This window comes from Hylobates moloch, unplaced genomic scaffold (genome assembly GCF_009828535.3).
Source record: "Hylobates moloch isolate HMO894 unplaced genomic scaffold, HMol_V3 SCAFFOLD_4, whole genome shotgun sequence".
Taxonomy (NCBI): Eukaryota; Metazoa; Chordata; class Mammalia; order Primates; family Hylobatidae; genus Hylobates; species Hylobates moloch.
In genome coordinates this window covers 121,727,673-121,744,116 of record NW_026652279.1, presented here as the reverse complement: position 1 = coordinate 121,744,116, position 16,444 = coordinate 121,727,673, and the positions used below count along the sequence as shown (strand labels likewise).

The window sequence follows — 16,444 nt, the reverse complement described above, 5'->3', positions numbered from 1 at the left end:
TGTAAACACAGGCACAAAAATGGTCACTGAAATTTCATGGTATTGTACAGCCATTATGTTTTTAATATACCCATATAAAAACTTTCATTATGTATCAACTTTACCAGGGAAACATCTAATTAATATGTTTATAAAGACTTTTGATCAATGGGTAATTAAACAGGGAAAAAACATAAAACCAAAGCAAAAAATCCACAACCAGAAAAGGCAGTCAAAAAATTTATCAGCAACAACCAAAATAAGGGAAAAGGTACATCCAGCTCTTGTACAACTTCAAAATGTAGCAACCAAAGAAGATTCTCATGTAGCCTGAGAACTAACCCTACCCAGTCCATCCCCAAGAAGCAAAACTGAGGAACGAAGTCAAATCAAAACGATCCTGAGAAATCTCATTATTACTCAAATTAGAACATACTAAGGGAATCAGCAGGCAGCCTAGAGAAAAGATCGTGGTCAATTCCTAGGAGTAGAGGCCCCTGAGTATCAACTTGCGCTCTCAGCACAGACACAAAGGGTTGCCAGTACTTGCCATTCTGAGTACAGTGAACTGAGCAAGGATACTGAGGAGCCCATTTTACATGCTTTATGTCCTTACAGTAACACATACATGTCCTTTTTGGTGCTCATAATTGCAAGATAACAAAAGAGTAAACTCTGTTTAGCAGAGTCCTCAGGTAAAACCCCAGTGGACTTGAACTCTATGACAACTTAGACTGCAAAATACCTAGATTCCTACTTCTTTGCCTCATTAAAGGCCCTAGAATGAAATATAATCTCATCATCTTAACTCCTTTCTAACTGAATGTACTAGACCATTTTCATGCTACTGATAAAGGCATACCCAAGACTAGAAAGAAAAAGAGGTTTAACAGGACTTACAGTTCCACATGGCTGAGAAGGCCTCAGAATCATGACGGGAGGTGAAAGGCACTTCTTTCATGGCGGTGGCAAGAGAAAAATGAGGAAGAAGCAAAAGCAGAAACCCTTGACAAACCCATCAGATCTTGTGAGACTTATTCACTATCATGAGACTAGCACGGGAAAGACCAGCCCCCATGATTCAATTACCTCCCCCTGGGTCCCTCCCACAACATGTGGGAATTCTGGGAGATACAATTCAAGTAGAGGTTTGGGTGGAGACACAGCCAAACCGTATCATTCCATCCCTGGCCCCTCCAAATCTCAATCATCTCAAAATGATTCAAAATCTCAAAACCAATCATGCCTTCCCAACAGTCTACCAAAGTCTTAACTATTTCAGCATTAACCCAAAGTCCACAGTCCAAAGTCTCATCTGAGATAAGGCAAGTCCCTTCCACCTATGAGCCTGTACAATCAAAAGCAAGCTAGTTACTTCCTAGAGACAATGAGGGTACAGGTATTGGGTAAATACAGCTGTTCCAAATGGGTGAGGGTGGCCAAAACAAGGGGGTTACAGGGCCCATGCAAGTCTGAAATCCAGTGGGACAGTCAAATTTTAAAGCTCCAAAATCATCTCTTTTGACTCCAGGTCTCAGGTCTCACATCCAGGTCACACTGATGCAAGAGGTGGGTTCCTATGGTCTTGGACAGCTCCACCCTTGTGGCTTTGCAGGGTACAGCCTCCCTCCCAGCTGCTTTCACAGGCTGGCATTGAATGTCTACAGCTTTCAGGCGCATGGTGCAAGCTGTCAGTGGATCTACCATTCTGAAGTCTGGAGGACGGTGGTCTTCTTCTCACAGCTCTACTAGGCAGTGCCCCAGTAGGGACTCTGTGTGGGGGCTCCAACCCCACATTTCCCTCCTGCACTGCCCTAACAGAGGTTCTCCATGAGGGCTCTATCCCAGCAGCAAACTTTTGCCTGGGCATCCAGGCATTTCCATACATCCTCTGCAATCTAGGTGGAGATTCTCAAACCTCAATTATTGACTTTGTGCCCCCACAGGCTCAACACCACATGGAAGCTGCCAAGGCTTGGGGCTTCCAACCTCTGAAGCCACAGCCCAAGCTGTATGTTGGCCCCTTTCAGCCAAGGCTGGAGTGGCTGGGACACAGGGCACCAAGTCCCTAGGCTACACACAGCACAGGGACCCTGGGCCCAGCCCATGAAACCACTTTTTCCTCCTGGACCTCCAGGCCTGTGATGAGAGGGGCTACTATGAAGATCTCTGACATGACCTGGAGAGACATTTTCTCCATGGTCTTGGGGTTTAACATTAGGATCCTTGCTACTTATGCAAATTTCTGCAGCTGGCTTGAATTTCTCCCTAGAAAATGGGTTTTTCTTTTCTATCACATAGTCATGCTGCAAATTTTTCAAACTTTTGTGCCATTTCCCTTTTAAAACAGAATGCTTTTAACAGCACCCAAGTCACATTTTGAATGCTCTGCTGCTTAGAAACTTCTTCTGCTAGACACCTTAAATCATCTCTCTCAAGTGCAAAGTTCCACAAATCTCTAGGGCAGGGGCAAAATGCTGCCAGTCTCCTTGTTAAAACATAACAAGAGTCACCCAGTTCCCAACAAGTTCCTCATCTCCATCTGAGACCACCTCAGCCTGGATCTTATTGTTCATATCACTATCAGCATTTTGGGCAAAGCTATTCAACAAGTCTCTAGGAAGTTCCAAACTTTCCCACATCTTCCTGTCTTCTTCTGAGCCCTCCAAACTGTTCCAACCTCTGCCTGTTACCCAGTTCCAAAGCTGCTTCCACATTTTTGGGTATTTTTTCAGCAATGCCCCACTCTACTGGTACTAATTTACTATATTAGTTCTTTTTCATCCTGCTGATAAAGACATACCTGGGACTGGGAAGAAAAAGAGGTTTAATTGGACTTACAGTTCCACATGGCTGGGGAGGCCTCAGAATCATGGCGGGAGGTGAAAGGCACTTTTTACATGGCATTGGCAAGAGAAAATGTGGAAGAAGCAAAAGTGGAAACCCTGATAAACCCTTCAGACCTCCTGAGACTTATTTGGACTTACAGTTCCACATAGGTGGGGAGGCCTCAGAATCGTGGCTGGAAGTGAAAGGCACTTCTTACATGGTGGCAGCAAAAGAAAATGAGGAAGAAACAAAAGCGGAAACCCCTGAAAAACCCATCAGATCTCACAAGACTTATTCACTATCACAAGAATAGCATGGGAAAGACCAGCCCCCATGATTCAATTACCTCCCGCTGGGTCCCTCCCACAACACATGGGAATTCTGGGAGAAACAATTCAAGTTGAGATTTGGGTGGGGACACAGCCACACCATATCACTGAAGTACTAAGCTATAAGCAATTCTGAAATATCAAAAAGAAAAGAATTTGTCGCTATCTCATAAAACATCAAATGTGAAAGAAATAGTTCTGAAAACAGTTTCTACTAATATTACCTTGAGAGAGAACATTTCAAAGACCTTAAAGAGACTGTTGATTGTCTCAGGCAAAGAAATGTTATCAACATATTTCAAAATTTTCTTCTAACTAAATATAAACATATACCTTTAAGTGTATTATCTTCATTATCACTAGTTATATCTCTTAACAGTTGAATTCTATAAACAAGGTAGAAAATATCAACAAATAGAGAAAGCTTTCTATAACAGGCTATTTCCTGCATTTCTGAGGAGATCACATTTTTCATAACACTTTGTTTAAATTTCACAACATTCATTTCAGAAATAACAATTTTCTACTCTACAAAAAGCTTGAAGTTTCATGTCCCTTGAAGACACAAAAGCAAAATGATGAATGATGCCAAGACCAACTAAGATGAGAGTAACATTCATTCCACAAGTATTTAAGTGTCTACTGTGCACCTTACATCCTGCTAAATGCTTGGAATACTACAAAAATATGAAAAGACTTCATCTTTCCCTTACAGAAGCTTACAAAGTCATACGGCATCAATCAAACTATCAACATTATGGACACCTAAACTTAACATATGTCCCTATTTCTCTCTCAAAACAAAGCTTGAACTGAGTCAATTCCAAATTCATTATAAAATACTGGCTTAATTTATTTAGCAAGTTTTTCCGTCAATACTTACATTTATTGTTTCACATTAGGTATTTTACATAATCCACCTTTATTAATTTTCAAACTCTTCATGGTCCCACTTAGAAATTTAGTAATATGAAATTTTTTTTTCTTAACATCTTCATGTAATATCCATGACAGACTGCCTTCTGAAAAGCTGCAGCTAAATTTTATTTGTATTTTATATATTTAGAAGAATTTGGGGAAAGATTGTGGGGAATTTTTTAAAAGACTTTCAGATATCTAAATTTATAAAGAATGTTTTAAAAGGTGCTCTGAGTGTCCAATATCAGCAAGTCAATAAACTAATACTGACCATATCAAATAGTCTTATCAAAGAACTCCAAAAGATATGTCCATTTTCTGTTCTTAGAAAACTCAATGACTTTATAATGCATTCTAAAGCTTTTTCCCCTAACTAGCAGCTCCTTAAAGGCTAATTCTCTAAAAATGCTAAAATTTCTCAGTACTTGAACCTAGCCTCTTACTCAAAGCTTGGTTCTTACATCAGTACTGTCCAACAAACATAATATCCATATATGTAATTTTAAATTGTCTTGTAGCCATATTTTAAAAAGTAAAAACAGGTGAAATTAATTTAATAATTATTTTAACAAAATATATTTTAAAGTATGATCAATATAAAAATTACTGAGATCCTTACACTCATTTTTAGTACTGTCTTCCAAATTCAGTGTGTATTTTACATTTATAGCACATCTGAATTTAGACTAGACATATTTCAAGTGATCAGTAGCCATATTTGTCTAATGTCCACCATACCGGACAGCTGCAGGCTTAGATGATCTTATCCATGCACCATTTCAATCAGCACCTATACTGGAATGACTCCAAATTTATCTCTAGCCCAGTCTTCTATTCTGAGTGCGAGACTGGTATTTCCTAATGCCTGACATCTTATTTTAGATGACTTAAAGGGACCTCACACTCAAGTAATGACCAACTTAACTCATGACCTAACCCCCAAAAATGTGACCATCTTCTAAGAGTCCCTATCTAACTGAATTGTAATTGATTTGAGGATACAAGCCCAAAACCTAGAAATCAAGCCTGTGACAACTCCTGTGTCACATTCATGTCCAATTCATCAAAAAGTCCTGTCCATTTACCTTCCAAATATCTGTCAAGTCGATCTGCTGCTCTCTATCTCAACCATCACCATCTATTTCATAGTCCTGCCCAGCTCCATTTTCTTCAGTCCAAGGATACTTCAAAACCATGATGTTATCCCCACCATAATCCTCACATCATGATTAAAACTATTCAATTGATTCCTATTGCCTTCAAAATAAAAATAAATCCTAACACGGCCAACAAGGTCCAAGCTATGTGACCTGTCCCTAAGTAGCTCCTAATTCCATCTCACTACACTGTCCCTCTGGTCTTGCCCTCTAGCCACCCAGGTCCTTCAGATGTTTGTATTCACCATGCTCCCTAGTGCTCCATGACTTTTGCAGATGCTGTGCTCTCCTTACTTAGTCAGTTACCACTCATTCTCCAGATCTCAGGGTAGCATTCTCTGACCACCATGAAAAGACTAATTCTCCTTCAGTAATTCTGCTATTCTCTGACCACCATGAAAAGGCTAATTCCCCCTTAGTACATGCACTCTGAATGATGTCTCTTCTCCTCTCTAGTATTTTTTATAGATGCAGCATGTTTGAATACGTAATTAATGGTTGTTTTTTTTTTTCTATAAGACTATATCTGACTATACTAAGAAAGTGCCTGCCACAATATGGTGTTTAAGAATTATTTGTTGAGGCTGGACACTGTGGTTCACATCTCTAATCCCAGGACTCTGGGAGGCCGGGACAGGTAGATCACTTGAGGTCAGGAGTTCAAGACCAGCCTGGCCAACATGGTGAAACCCTGTCTCTAATAGTCCTTTTTCATGTTGCTGATAAAGACATACCTGAGACCGGGCAATTTACAAAAGAAAGACATTTATTGGACTTAACAGTTCCACATGGCTGGGGAGGCCTCACAATCATGGCAGATGGCAAAGAGGGGCAAGTCACATCTTATGTGAATGGCAGCAGGCAAAAAGAGAGTTGTGCAGGGCAACTCCCGTTTTTAAAACCATCAGATCTTGTGAGACCCATTCACTATCACGAGAACAGCATGGGAAAGACCCGTCCCCATAATTCAATCATCTCCCACCAGGTCCTTCCCACGACATGTGGGAATTATGGGAGCTACAAAATGAGATCTGGGTGAGGACGCAGAACCAAACCACATCAACTAAGAATACAAAAATTAGCTGGGTGTGGTGGTGGGCACCTGTAATCCCAGCTACTCAGGAGGCTGAGGCAGGAGAATCTCTTGAACCTGGGAGGTGGAGGTTACAGTGAGCCAAGATCATGCCACTGCACTCTAGCCTGGGCAACAGAGTAAGACTCTGTCTCAAAAAGCAAACAAACCAACAACAACAACAAAAACGAATTATTTGTTGAATAAGTGCATTGATGAATGTGCCTTGTTTTTTTCCTTAGCCAAATATCAGAAGACACAATATTTAAAGAAAACATATACAGTGCCTTGTTTTTTCCTTAGCCAAAGAGCACAAGACATGATATTTAAAGAAGACATATACAAAAACCTTGCTTATACATCATCAGTACCGGAAAGGCTTCCAACCTTCCCAAGTCTGGGTTAATTGCTCTCAGATGTGTTTCAACAAAATCTTGCAAGTAAAATAACAGTGTATATCATGTTTAAATTCTGCCTGTCTTGTACATCATAGCTCAGCAACACAGTGCTTTGTATACAGGAGGTATAAATATTTATTAAATGTATTTCAGTGCACATATTATTGTATAGAGTTACATATCTCTCTGTATATGCCTTACTTATTATTGTAAAGATATTATAATTCAAGAGCACTATACTGCTATTTGTCTCTACTTTTAAGGCCATAAAATTGTACTACATGTGAGAAGTACATACACACATTCACATTCATCCAATAGAGATGTGAAACCCATCGGGGTTCCAGCGCTATGGTACATATAGGCTCTCTGTCTAGCCCTAGAGCACCATGCAGTTCTTTCCTCCTTTTGTCCATCACCAACCTGTTTCTTTTCTGCTATCAGTGTCTTTGATTTCACACCCTTCTTAATACTTTACATTATTACCATACATTTTTGCCCCATCTTGTTTGCTTTTCTTTGTTGTGCTATGACTTCACAAGTGTTTCTCAAATTTTTACATTAAAACTTCTGGGCATTCAGCATTCTTCTTCCAAAATTTATCTGGCATTACTGTTCTTCAGCTACTTCTATATCCTAGACCTTTCAGAAAGAATGAATTTCTAGATTGATGGCACTTAACTGAAACATGAAAAGTCAAAATGCCAATATTCTTTTGTCAAAAGGAGAAAACATAAGCCAAAAAAGTTGATATAGTCATATTTTTATGGTTCTTTAAATGTTACTATGCAATTTTAGTTGATTTAGCAAATGCTGCTGTATGAAAGGAGAAAATTATTTTCAACCTGCTGAGGTAGCAAGTTTCTTTTTATACCCCCTTTATGCTTAAGGCAGTCAAGTCTACAGGCAGTTGAAACTAGATTTATAGGTTAGTCACCAAAAAAAAAAAATCACTGCAAACAGCACCTTGAAACCTGAACGCTTGCACAGTTTAACAGAATATCCAGTCATTTTTCACAGTTTACAGTATCAGTAGAAGCTGTAAAACAATATGTAACCTATTTTGAGACAGAAACTCAACAAGGCTTATTACCTTTGAATATTTTAATTTCACAAACAATATAAGCCAAAGAGATAGTTACAAATGTTCATTAAAGAAATAGAAAATATTTCAAAATAGAAGGATGTCTCCAATAAGTTCCACTAAAATCTGATTAAAAAGCAATTGGCTAGCCAGGCGTGGTGGTGCATGCCTGTAATCCTACCTACTTGGGAGGCTGAGGCAGGAGAATCGCTTGAACCTGGGAGGTGGAGGTTGCGATGAACCAAGATGGTACCATTGCACTCTAGCCTGGGCAACAAGAGTGAAACTCCGTCTCAAAAAAAAAAAAAAGCAATTGGTTTCCTCTAATGTTCTTCAGCATCTAAAAAAGTGTTTTAATGATTCGAATCCTTTCCAAAAGAGTATACCAAGCTATTTACATCTGCCTGTCTTGTACATGTGACTTACTTTAAAGGCCATGAAGTATGGTAATTAAAGGTATATCATAATTCTAGATTTTAAAAACCCTGCACTTAATATTAAACCTTATAAAGAACTACCAATACTCTCTACAAATATTTACCTATTTCTAAGAGATGTACTGGAATGGTGAGGGAGCAAAACTTCTAATACCCTCTTATTATATGCATAAACTCATATTTTATGTTTATTACCACTAGTATAAGAAGGTATAATTACATTGCTGCTACTGCAGAGGTTGTACTGATGCTGCTACACAATGTTTCTCATCTGAAGAGTGAGATCATTCACCAGCAATCTCCTGGAAAAAAGGTGTGTCTCTAAGAAAACTAGAACCAAATAAACAAAGGCACAGCAGTGGCTGTAGGCTGGGCATCTGAATTTCTTAGTCATGATCATTAATGTGTTTGAGAAGAAGCCTCTATGTAACGGAATGTGAAAAGAAGCCCTTCATCTGTGGACAGGTCAAAAACTAGGAATTAGAAATTCCAGCAAAATATCCTGAAGTTGTTCCACATCTTTGTAGTAGCTATCTTCAAAGTAATGTGGAATAGAGTAGGCCCTTGAATACAAGAGTGCAATAATCACTTTAGAACCTATACTGTCATTATGCCTCTATTTTTTTCTATTTATCCCATGGTTGTTTTCCGGTTCTACATTTTGATAAAGACCTTAATAAGCTGTAGCCTTTCTTAGTTGTTCAAAGGTGAAATGAAGGGAAAGGAGTTATGTACGCACTTGGGCCAGAGGATGTCAGCATGGTGATAGCACCAATAATCAAACGGAGATAACCCCAAAGGGGAAAGTGAAATTCAAGAGGTAAGAAGGAGACCTCTGCTTATCCTCTCCATCCCATCTCTGCCCTCAAAAGAAACAAACAAAACAAAACCTGGAGTACTCCACGGCTAACCCTTGGGTGTTAGAAAACTGGTTTTCCTAAGACTACATGTTCTTTCAGAACAAAATGGAAATGCTATTTCATATGCTATCTTAAAGGGTCTTCAACTCAAACTACTGGGTAAAAGAAGCAAAGACACACAATACAGTGTCCCACTTTTTCAGATACAGTCATCCCTCAGTATCCATAAGGGATTGATCCCAGGGTCCCTACAGATAACAAAGTCTACTGATGCTCAAGTCCCTGACACAAAATAGTGTAGTGTAGTATTTGCATATAACCTACACATATCCTCCTGTATACTTGAAATCATCTCTAGACTACTTAAAATACCTAATACAGTATAAATGCTACGTAAACAGTTATATTTTATTTTTTATTCATATTATTTTTGTTGTTGTATTGTTATTTTTATTTTATTTTTTTATTTTTCCAAATATTTTAGATCTGTGACTGGTTGAATCCAAGGATGCGGAACCCACAGATATGGAGGGCCAACTGTATTCTTAAACCCCCAAAAATACAGAATTTACCAGATTTTCAGATAAGCCTAGTATGCAATTAGATGATTCACTGCAAGGCAAAGATTTATTTGATTCTAATAGGATCACCCCTCAGAATAAGCCCTTTATCTTTCCTGGACTAGGAAAGTAAATTTACACACCACAAAATACTTCAACTCAATTTTCAATTTTTAAATGTGTTACTTTTGATCAATAATGTAAATTAGATGCGGTCACTTCTGTTAATTTTTGGTGGAAATGAGTACTAAATCTTTATTCTAGACATCTGGGCTCTATTCTTGGTTCTGCCATTTATAACTCTGAGCAAATTACTGAAACTCTATGCTTCAGTTTCTTCATATGCACAAAGAGAGAGTTAAGCTATGCAACGCTAATTCCATGGAAGATACTTTTTTTTTTTTTTTTTTTTTTTTGAGACAGAATCTTGCTCTGTCGCCCAGGATGGAGTGCAATGGTGCGATCTCGACTCACTGCAACCTCCACCTCCTGGGTTCAAGCGATTCTCCTGCCTCAGCCTCACCAAGTAGCTGGGATTACAGGAGCCTGCCACCACACCCGGCTAAATTTTTTGTATTTTTAGTAGAGACGGGGTTTCACCATTTTTGCCAGGCTGGTCTCCAACTCCTGACCACCCGCCTTAGCCTCCCAAAGTGCTGGGATTACAGGCATGAGCCACCACCATGCCCAGCCAGAAGATACCTTTTCAAAAACAAAAACACAACTGATTAGGTACCCCGTGACAGGTTTCTGTTAAAAACAAACAAACAAAGGATGGAGATGGAAGAGAAAAATTCAAAATGTCCAGAGATCAACTTTTTGAAGCTTTCTCCTGTGGGTAGAATTTTATATTTCCTCTCACAGTGATCAGGGATATCATGCTAAAGGAGAATGAATCTCTGAAGAGAGAAAACAAAAATGCAGAGTGAGTAAAATTGTTATCTAGATAAATTCAGAGTCAAATTTCTTCTCCCCATGAAGTTATTCCATGCATATAATTAAGCCTTACAAGGTACCATTTAGTGCATTATTTAAACATAATCACTACTCTGTAGAAAGCCCTGGAACATTTAAGTTCAAATCAGCAAAATCTAATAGTTTGTGTGCTACTGGCCATTGAAGAACAAAAATTATTATAAGTCCACCAGGTAGCTACTTTTGAAGTTATATTTTAAAATATTGATTTTTTATAGGGGTTCTAATGAAGATTAAAACCTCAAGAAGGAAAAAAACTGCACTTAAAAATAATGTAAACTTGAACAGATTGGTCTACATAGATCTTCTGTACCCCCCTGAAGATCACATTTTCAGAGTTGTAAACTTTTCAGCACTAAATATTTCCCTAATCTGCTATTTTAGGTGAAGCCTATAGAACAGATTTAACAATCGTGTTTCCATGTTTTAGCATCTACTTCTTTTTAGCTTCTACAAGTAACTAAGTACATAGATTTGAATACTAAGAAAAATGATTTGTCAGTGACAGTAACAGAGAACCCCCAGTGTAAGAGCAAACTCAGGATGTAAGAACTAAAATGAGTTGGTGAAAGCTCTTTAGTCAGAAATTTTCCTTCCAGTGCTCTTTTCTGCCTTTAAACCTTTGTGATTCTAAATTTTAACATAGTAAGTCCCCAATTAAAGACCTAGTAGAAGCCACCTGAAAGCCTAGGAGATCCTCATGCCTAGTCTGTTCAAGACCTAGCAGGAATTACATGAAACTCACAATTCCTAGAAAGATAGTCTTATTAGCCCCGCAGATTACTACTGCCTTTATGAGTCACTGCCATACAGAAGCAGCACAGACAGGTGGGAGAAACAGAAACAGTTAAGTTGCAATACAAAGTAGCAAATACTACAATATAACATTGCTGAAGACTTATAACAATATAACAAAGCAGGGTGGGACTCTACCTAAGCTTCTGCAGAGGCCCTGCCCAAAGAATTCTGACTGGCAGGGGCATTCCAAGGTCAACTGTATTAGACTTTACAGAGAACCTACAATCTGGTGCACTTCTTGACAATCCAGATAAGGAGAAAAATAAGACTCAGTTCCCTGCCCTGGAAGAGCAGAACAAACCAGAGAAAACAAAGTCAACATGTGTTCGGGACCTAAAAAATGAGACTAATCTTTCCAAAAGAGGCGGGGTCATGTTGGAAAGCAGTAAAATACTGAGTCTGTAAATGAAAATATTACTAGTGTGAAGGATCAACGCTCAATCTAATGAGAAATGGGGAGAAAGGCAAATGAAGGAGCGATCCAAGATTATTCAGGACACCTTTGTGGGTAAAAAAACTAAAAGAAGAGATTTCTATCGAACAAAAACAAAACTGAAAACAGTGAGTTTTTAACTCTACAATCTTTTAAGCCAATGCTGTTCTGCGAAAAAACTATAAGAACAATAATGCATAAGAGTTAAAGGAACCAGGCCCAGAACCAGGCCCTCTGTGCTTAACATTCAACTCCACCACTTTCTAGCTATGTCATTTTGGGAAAGTTACTTAACAGCTCTTTGCCTCAGTCTCCTCACCTGTAAAATGGGGTGTATAATAATAACACAAGTGCCTTTAAAACCAGGAGGGGCTTCTTCAAAGCACAGTTGTGACTATATCCCTCCACTGATTAAAAACTTTATTCACAAAATCAAATCCACATCTTTCACGAACCATATAGATCTTGTGTAGGTTCTGCAAAACAATAAGCACTTCCCTGTCACATCTCCAGCAGCTCTGTGCTAGAAAGCCTTTTCCTTACCATCTTTTCAAGTCCACTTTAGGAAATTAACTCTCCCTCCCATTCCACAGTGCACTCATCTGTTCCTCTGTACGTACGGTTTATCACTATTCCGCCTGGTTTTGTTTGGTCTTTTAATGCCTCACTCTTTCTTCTAAAGCAGTAATTGCAGAGAGCCGAGGCACATCTTTTTCATCCCCGTTCCTACCCTTCTTCCCAGAATGTGCCTGTGCAAGCCTGGGAAAAGCGTTACTGAATTAAACGGGATGATTACAACCGTAATGGCCGCAATTCCAGAAACTGCCTAATTTCGCATAATTTTGTATTACTTTCAAATCCTGAAAATCTTGACACGAAAGGCCTCTTAGAACACCATCCTTTCAAGAAAAGTTCTACTGAGCACCCCCACGAGTTGACAATGTGGTCATTCTTAGCTCCAGAAGTTGTGTGTGTGCCGCGGAGGGCAGCTTCACACTGGTCCACACTGTACTTTGAAATAAGGGGCAAGAAGAGGCGGCTCCGGCCGCAGCGCGGGCCGTGCTCTGCTCTGCCCTCAACTTCCTATGGGCCCGCGGTCTCCGGCCGCGCTCGTCCCTCTCCGCCGCACGTCGTTCCCAGCCCTCGCCTCCCCTGATCCCGCCGCAGAAACACCCCCTCCCCGGAGCAGCGGCGCGGACGGCACTGCAGGTCCTCCCCGGCGCTCCGCTCTCTCGGGGTCTGGGCCGCCACTCGCCCGGCTCGCGGCCCCCGGCCTCTCCCCAGGCCCGCCGCCCGCCGCCCGGGGCCCAGGCCGCCGCCTCAAGGGGACCTAGGGGGACTCGCAGGGCTCCGCGTGGCGCCGGGGGCGGAGCCGGCCCGGAGGGCCCGGGGAGAGGCCGGGGACGGACGGCAGCCTCCGCCTACCCCGACACGTACCCCGCCGCCCCCAACCCAACCTCCTTGGGGCCCCGGCCCGCGCCCGCGGCCCGGCAGCCGGCGGGACTCGCCACTTACCAACCCGCCTGGGACAACGCCGCGTCGGCCACCTGGGCCATGGTAGCTGCTTAGGCCGGGGGTGGTGGGGGGCTGGGGTGGGGGTGGTGGGGAGGCCTCCTACTTGAGACCCCCCCTAAAAAAAAAAAAAAAAAAAAGAAAAGAAAAGAAAAAACTCCTCTGGTCGGCTCTGCAACTGGGCATGCTCAGTGCGGACGGCGCTTCCGCGTGCGGGTTCCGCTCGCCGCGTTTTCTGAGCGGCCGTAGGGGCCGGCCTGGTGTGGGGTTCCCAGGCTGCGGAGCTCCGGGATCTGATCCACCAAACACTGGCTGGCGGCTGGAGTCAGGACGGCTCAGGGACTTTGCCTCTTCCCCGAAGGCTTTTACTTGTTTTGGGGGGCACTTTTCTGAGTTGCACACCTTGGTAAGTCGCGAGGAGGTTCTTCGTAGAGCAAAAGTGTGGCGTTTGCAGCGCCCACAGGCGGCCACCTCAGAGAGGGCAGGATGAGGCCTGAGGAGACTGACGGGTTGGCTGCGAGGGAGCGCGTCCAGGACGGCGCTAAAAAGGTCACGTTGCGGGCAGCAAAACTCAGAGGTGTCCCCAGCCCATTCTGCACAAAAGTGTACTTTCTTATAAAGACTCGTTTCCTTCACCTCTCCTTTTGGTCCGCCCGGACGCAAAGAAAAAGTGCACCTCAGGCTTTTTTGAGTCCCCGCGGGCAGATCGAGTTGCCCAAGTCGGACACTACAGTGAAAATGACTGGTCAGCCCAAGAAAACCGGCTCTTAGGGGATATGGGGAAATAGGGCAGTTGTGTCAGTGCTTGTTTTTCCTGTTGCCCTCCCCCTGGGACCATCCGTGTCCCAGCGCGGCCCTGCCACCTTGGCTCTGTACTGCCAGATGCAGCAACCGCAGCCGCTTCCCCGCCGGTGCCCTTCGCCCGCGCTCTAGAGGGCTGGAGCGCGGGGTGGGTCCCTGAGTGGGCATGCGCGCCGCCGTCGCCGAGCGGCACGGCGGACGCTGCCGCGCGATTGGGCGTCCGTGACTCACGCTGGCCAATCAGAGAGGAACAGGCGGAAGGGTACGCGGGCCGAAGAGGCGCTCCCTAAAAGTTTGCTCCACCTTCTTGGTCTTTCACTTCTGCGGCGTCCCTCCCGTAGGGCGGGGAAAGAGGCTTCTAAGGGGCACTGTCCCCATCTGCCAGGTCAGGGGAAGAAGACTGTTAGGAACTTAACCCCTATCTCCGCCGCTTGCCGCTGCTGCTGCTTCTAAGGGCATCATCAAAAACAGACTTGGAGCAGAGACTGCGGAACTGGGCAGAGGCGCTCTTGGGATTGGGGAGGAAATTGGCAGTTACAGAAGGAAGGGGATAATTGCCCTGGGTGGAGCTAAAATTCCTTAATACAGATTTTTCTCATTTCAGCTGGGGTATTCCGTTTGGTCTTCCCAAAAGTCATAGTTATAAAATCGCAATGCTTTCGTTAGATGGAATGCTATTGAGATTTGCTCCCAAGCATATTGTTTAGATAATTTTAGATCAGAAGTAGCTCCATCCTGTTCGCTGCAATGTGCAGTAGTATGCAGTGTTGAGGTCATACGTATGCTACAGGTATATTTCAATTTATAGTCATCGGCTATCATATCCAGGAGCCAGGAATAGATAATGCCATTTTAAAGGTAAATAGATGACTCAAAAATAAATTGCCAATAATTTTTATTGGCGGTTAGAATTTTCTCTTACCAATTATTTACATTTTTCAGTTAGTGTAACCTGTTAACTATGAAAATGATACGTTGTACCAATCATCAGAATTTCTCACTGGTTATAAAGTCATTTGTTCTCACATGTCGTGTGATTCAGTAAGGATTTACCACTGCATGGTCCTTACAATAATAAAATACTCCACAAAACACTAAATTCTCTTAAAGAATGGGATTTTTACTGGAGAAATGTGGGACAACATCAGCATCCAAAAAATGGTGACAATAATTGATGAAACACATTGAATTTCTTCGGAGTGCCACCAAAAATAAAAGGGAAGGAGGACAAAACCTTTTCTTTCAGAGGAATACAAGATAGTAAACGTAGAACAAATGATAGAATTAGAAAAATCACAATTTTCCAAGTCAACCACAATTGATTCAGGAAAATTTATCAGAAGATACTAAAAGCCACAGGGTAAAAGACTGGGAGTACAGGATCTTCACATGGTCTCAAAGTATCAAGCCATAACTTACTTATTACAGAAGGGAAAATGTAGCTTTACCTTAAAAAAAAAAAATCACTGCCTTAAGATATCAAAGCTAGAATCACTAATAATGGGACAATCTAATGTATTCTGCTTACTGATGTAATGCAACTAGATATACACATCAGTTAAGAAGTATTCTTGCCAAAATTGTTTAACCCGAATTTAACCAAGCCTCTGGACAGTGGATCCTAAACCAACCCCCACACCCCCAAATCCATTTAGCAATGTCTGGGTTGTCAAAATCTGAGGAGGTAGGATTGTTACGCATCTCATGGGATGCAGCAGGAATGCTGCTAAATATTCTACTAAACACAGGACATCATTAAACTCCAAAGAATGATATGGCCCAGAATGTCAGCAATGCTAAGGTCTAGATGTAAGAAGAAATGTAAAGGACGTAGGGGTGATATTTGAGCAAGTTAAACATGAAGACGCAAGCACATAAATCCACAATGAGGCATATTCTCCTCTGGCCTAGACTGTTAAAATGTAATTTAAGACTTTTTTTTTTTTTGAGACGGGAGTCTCGCTCTGCCGCCCAGGCTGGAGTGCAGTGGCACGATCTCTGCTCGCTGCAAGCTCCGCCTCCCGGTTCAAGCGATTCTCCTGCCTCAGCTTCCCGAGTAGCTGGGACTACAGGCGCCTGCTACCGCGCCTGGCTAATTTTTTGTATTTTTAGTAGAGACCGGGTTTCACCATGTTGGCCAGGATGATCTGGATCTTGTGACCTCCTGATCCGACCTCGTGATCCGCCCGCCTTGCCTCCCAAAGTTCTGGTATTACAGGCGTAAGCCACCACGCCCGGCCGGAAATAATTCTTTAGAAAAAAAAAAAAAAAGAAGGCCGGGCGCGGGGACTCAGGCCTGTAA

The 16,444-nt window shown here is 42.0% G+C and overlaps 1 protein-coding gene across 12 annotated transcripts in view; it reads right to left on the bottom strand.

Moving 5' to 3' along the window:
- TDRD3 (tudor domain containing 3) overlaps positions 1–14,238 on the bottom strand; it is a 181,991-nt gene extending 167,753 nt beyond the window's left edge. For 5 of the 12 annotated variants that reach the window (XM_058437958.1, XM_058437961.1, XM_058437962.1 and 2 more), the window contains exon 1: positions 7,952–8,058. In XM_058437958.1, the coding sequence (XP_058293941.1) occupies positions 7,952–8,022 (71 nt within the window). In that variant the 5' untranslated portion in view covers positions 8,023–8,058. Of the gene's footprint in view, positions 1–7,947; positions 8,059–13,344; positions 13,632–13,743 lie in introns of those variants that run through there. The other 7 variants (XM_058437965.1, XM_058437964.1, XM_058437959.1 and 4 more) reach the window with 6 other exon arrangements.
- Positions 14,239–16,444: the final 2,206 nt, after the last annotated feature.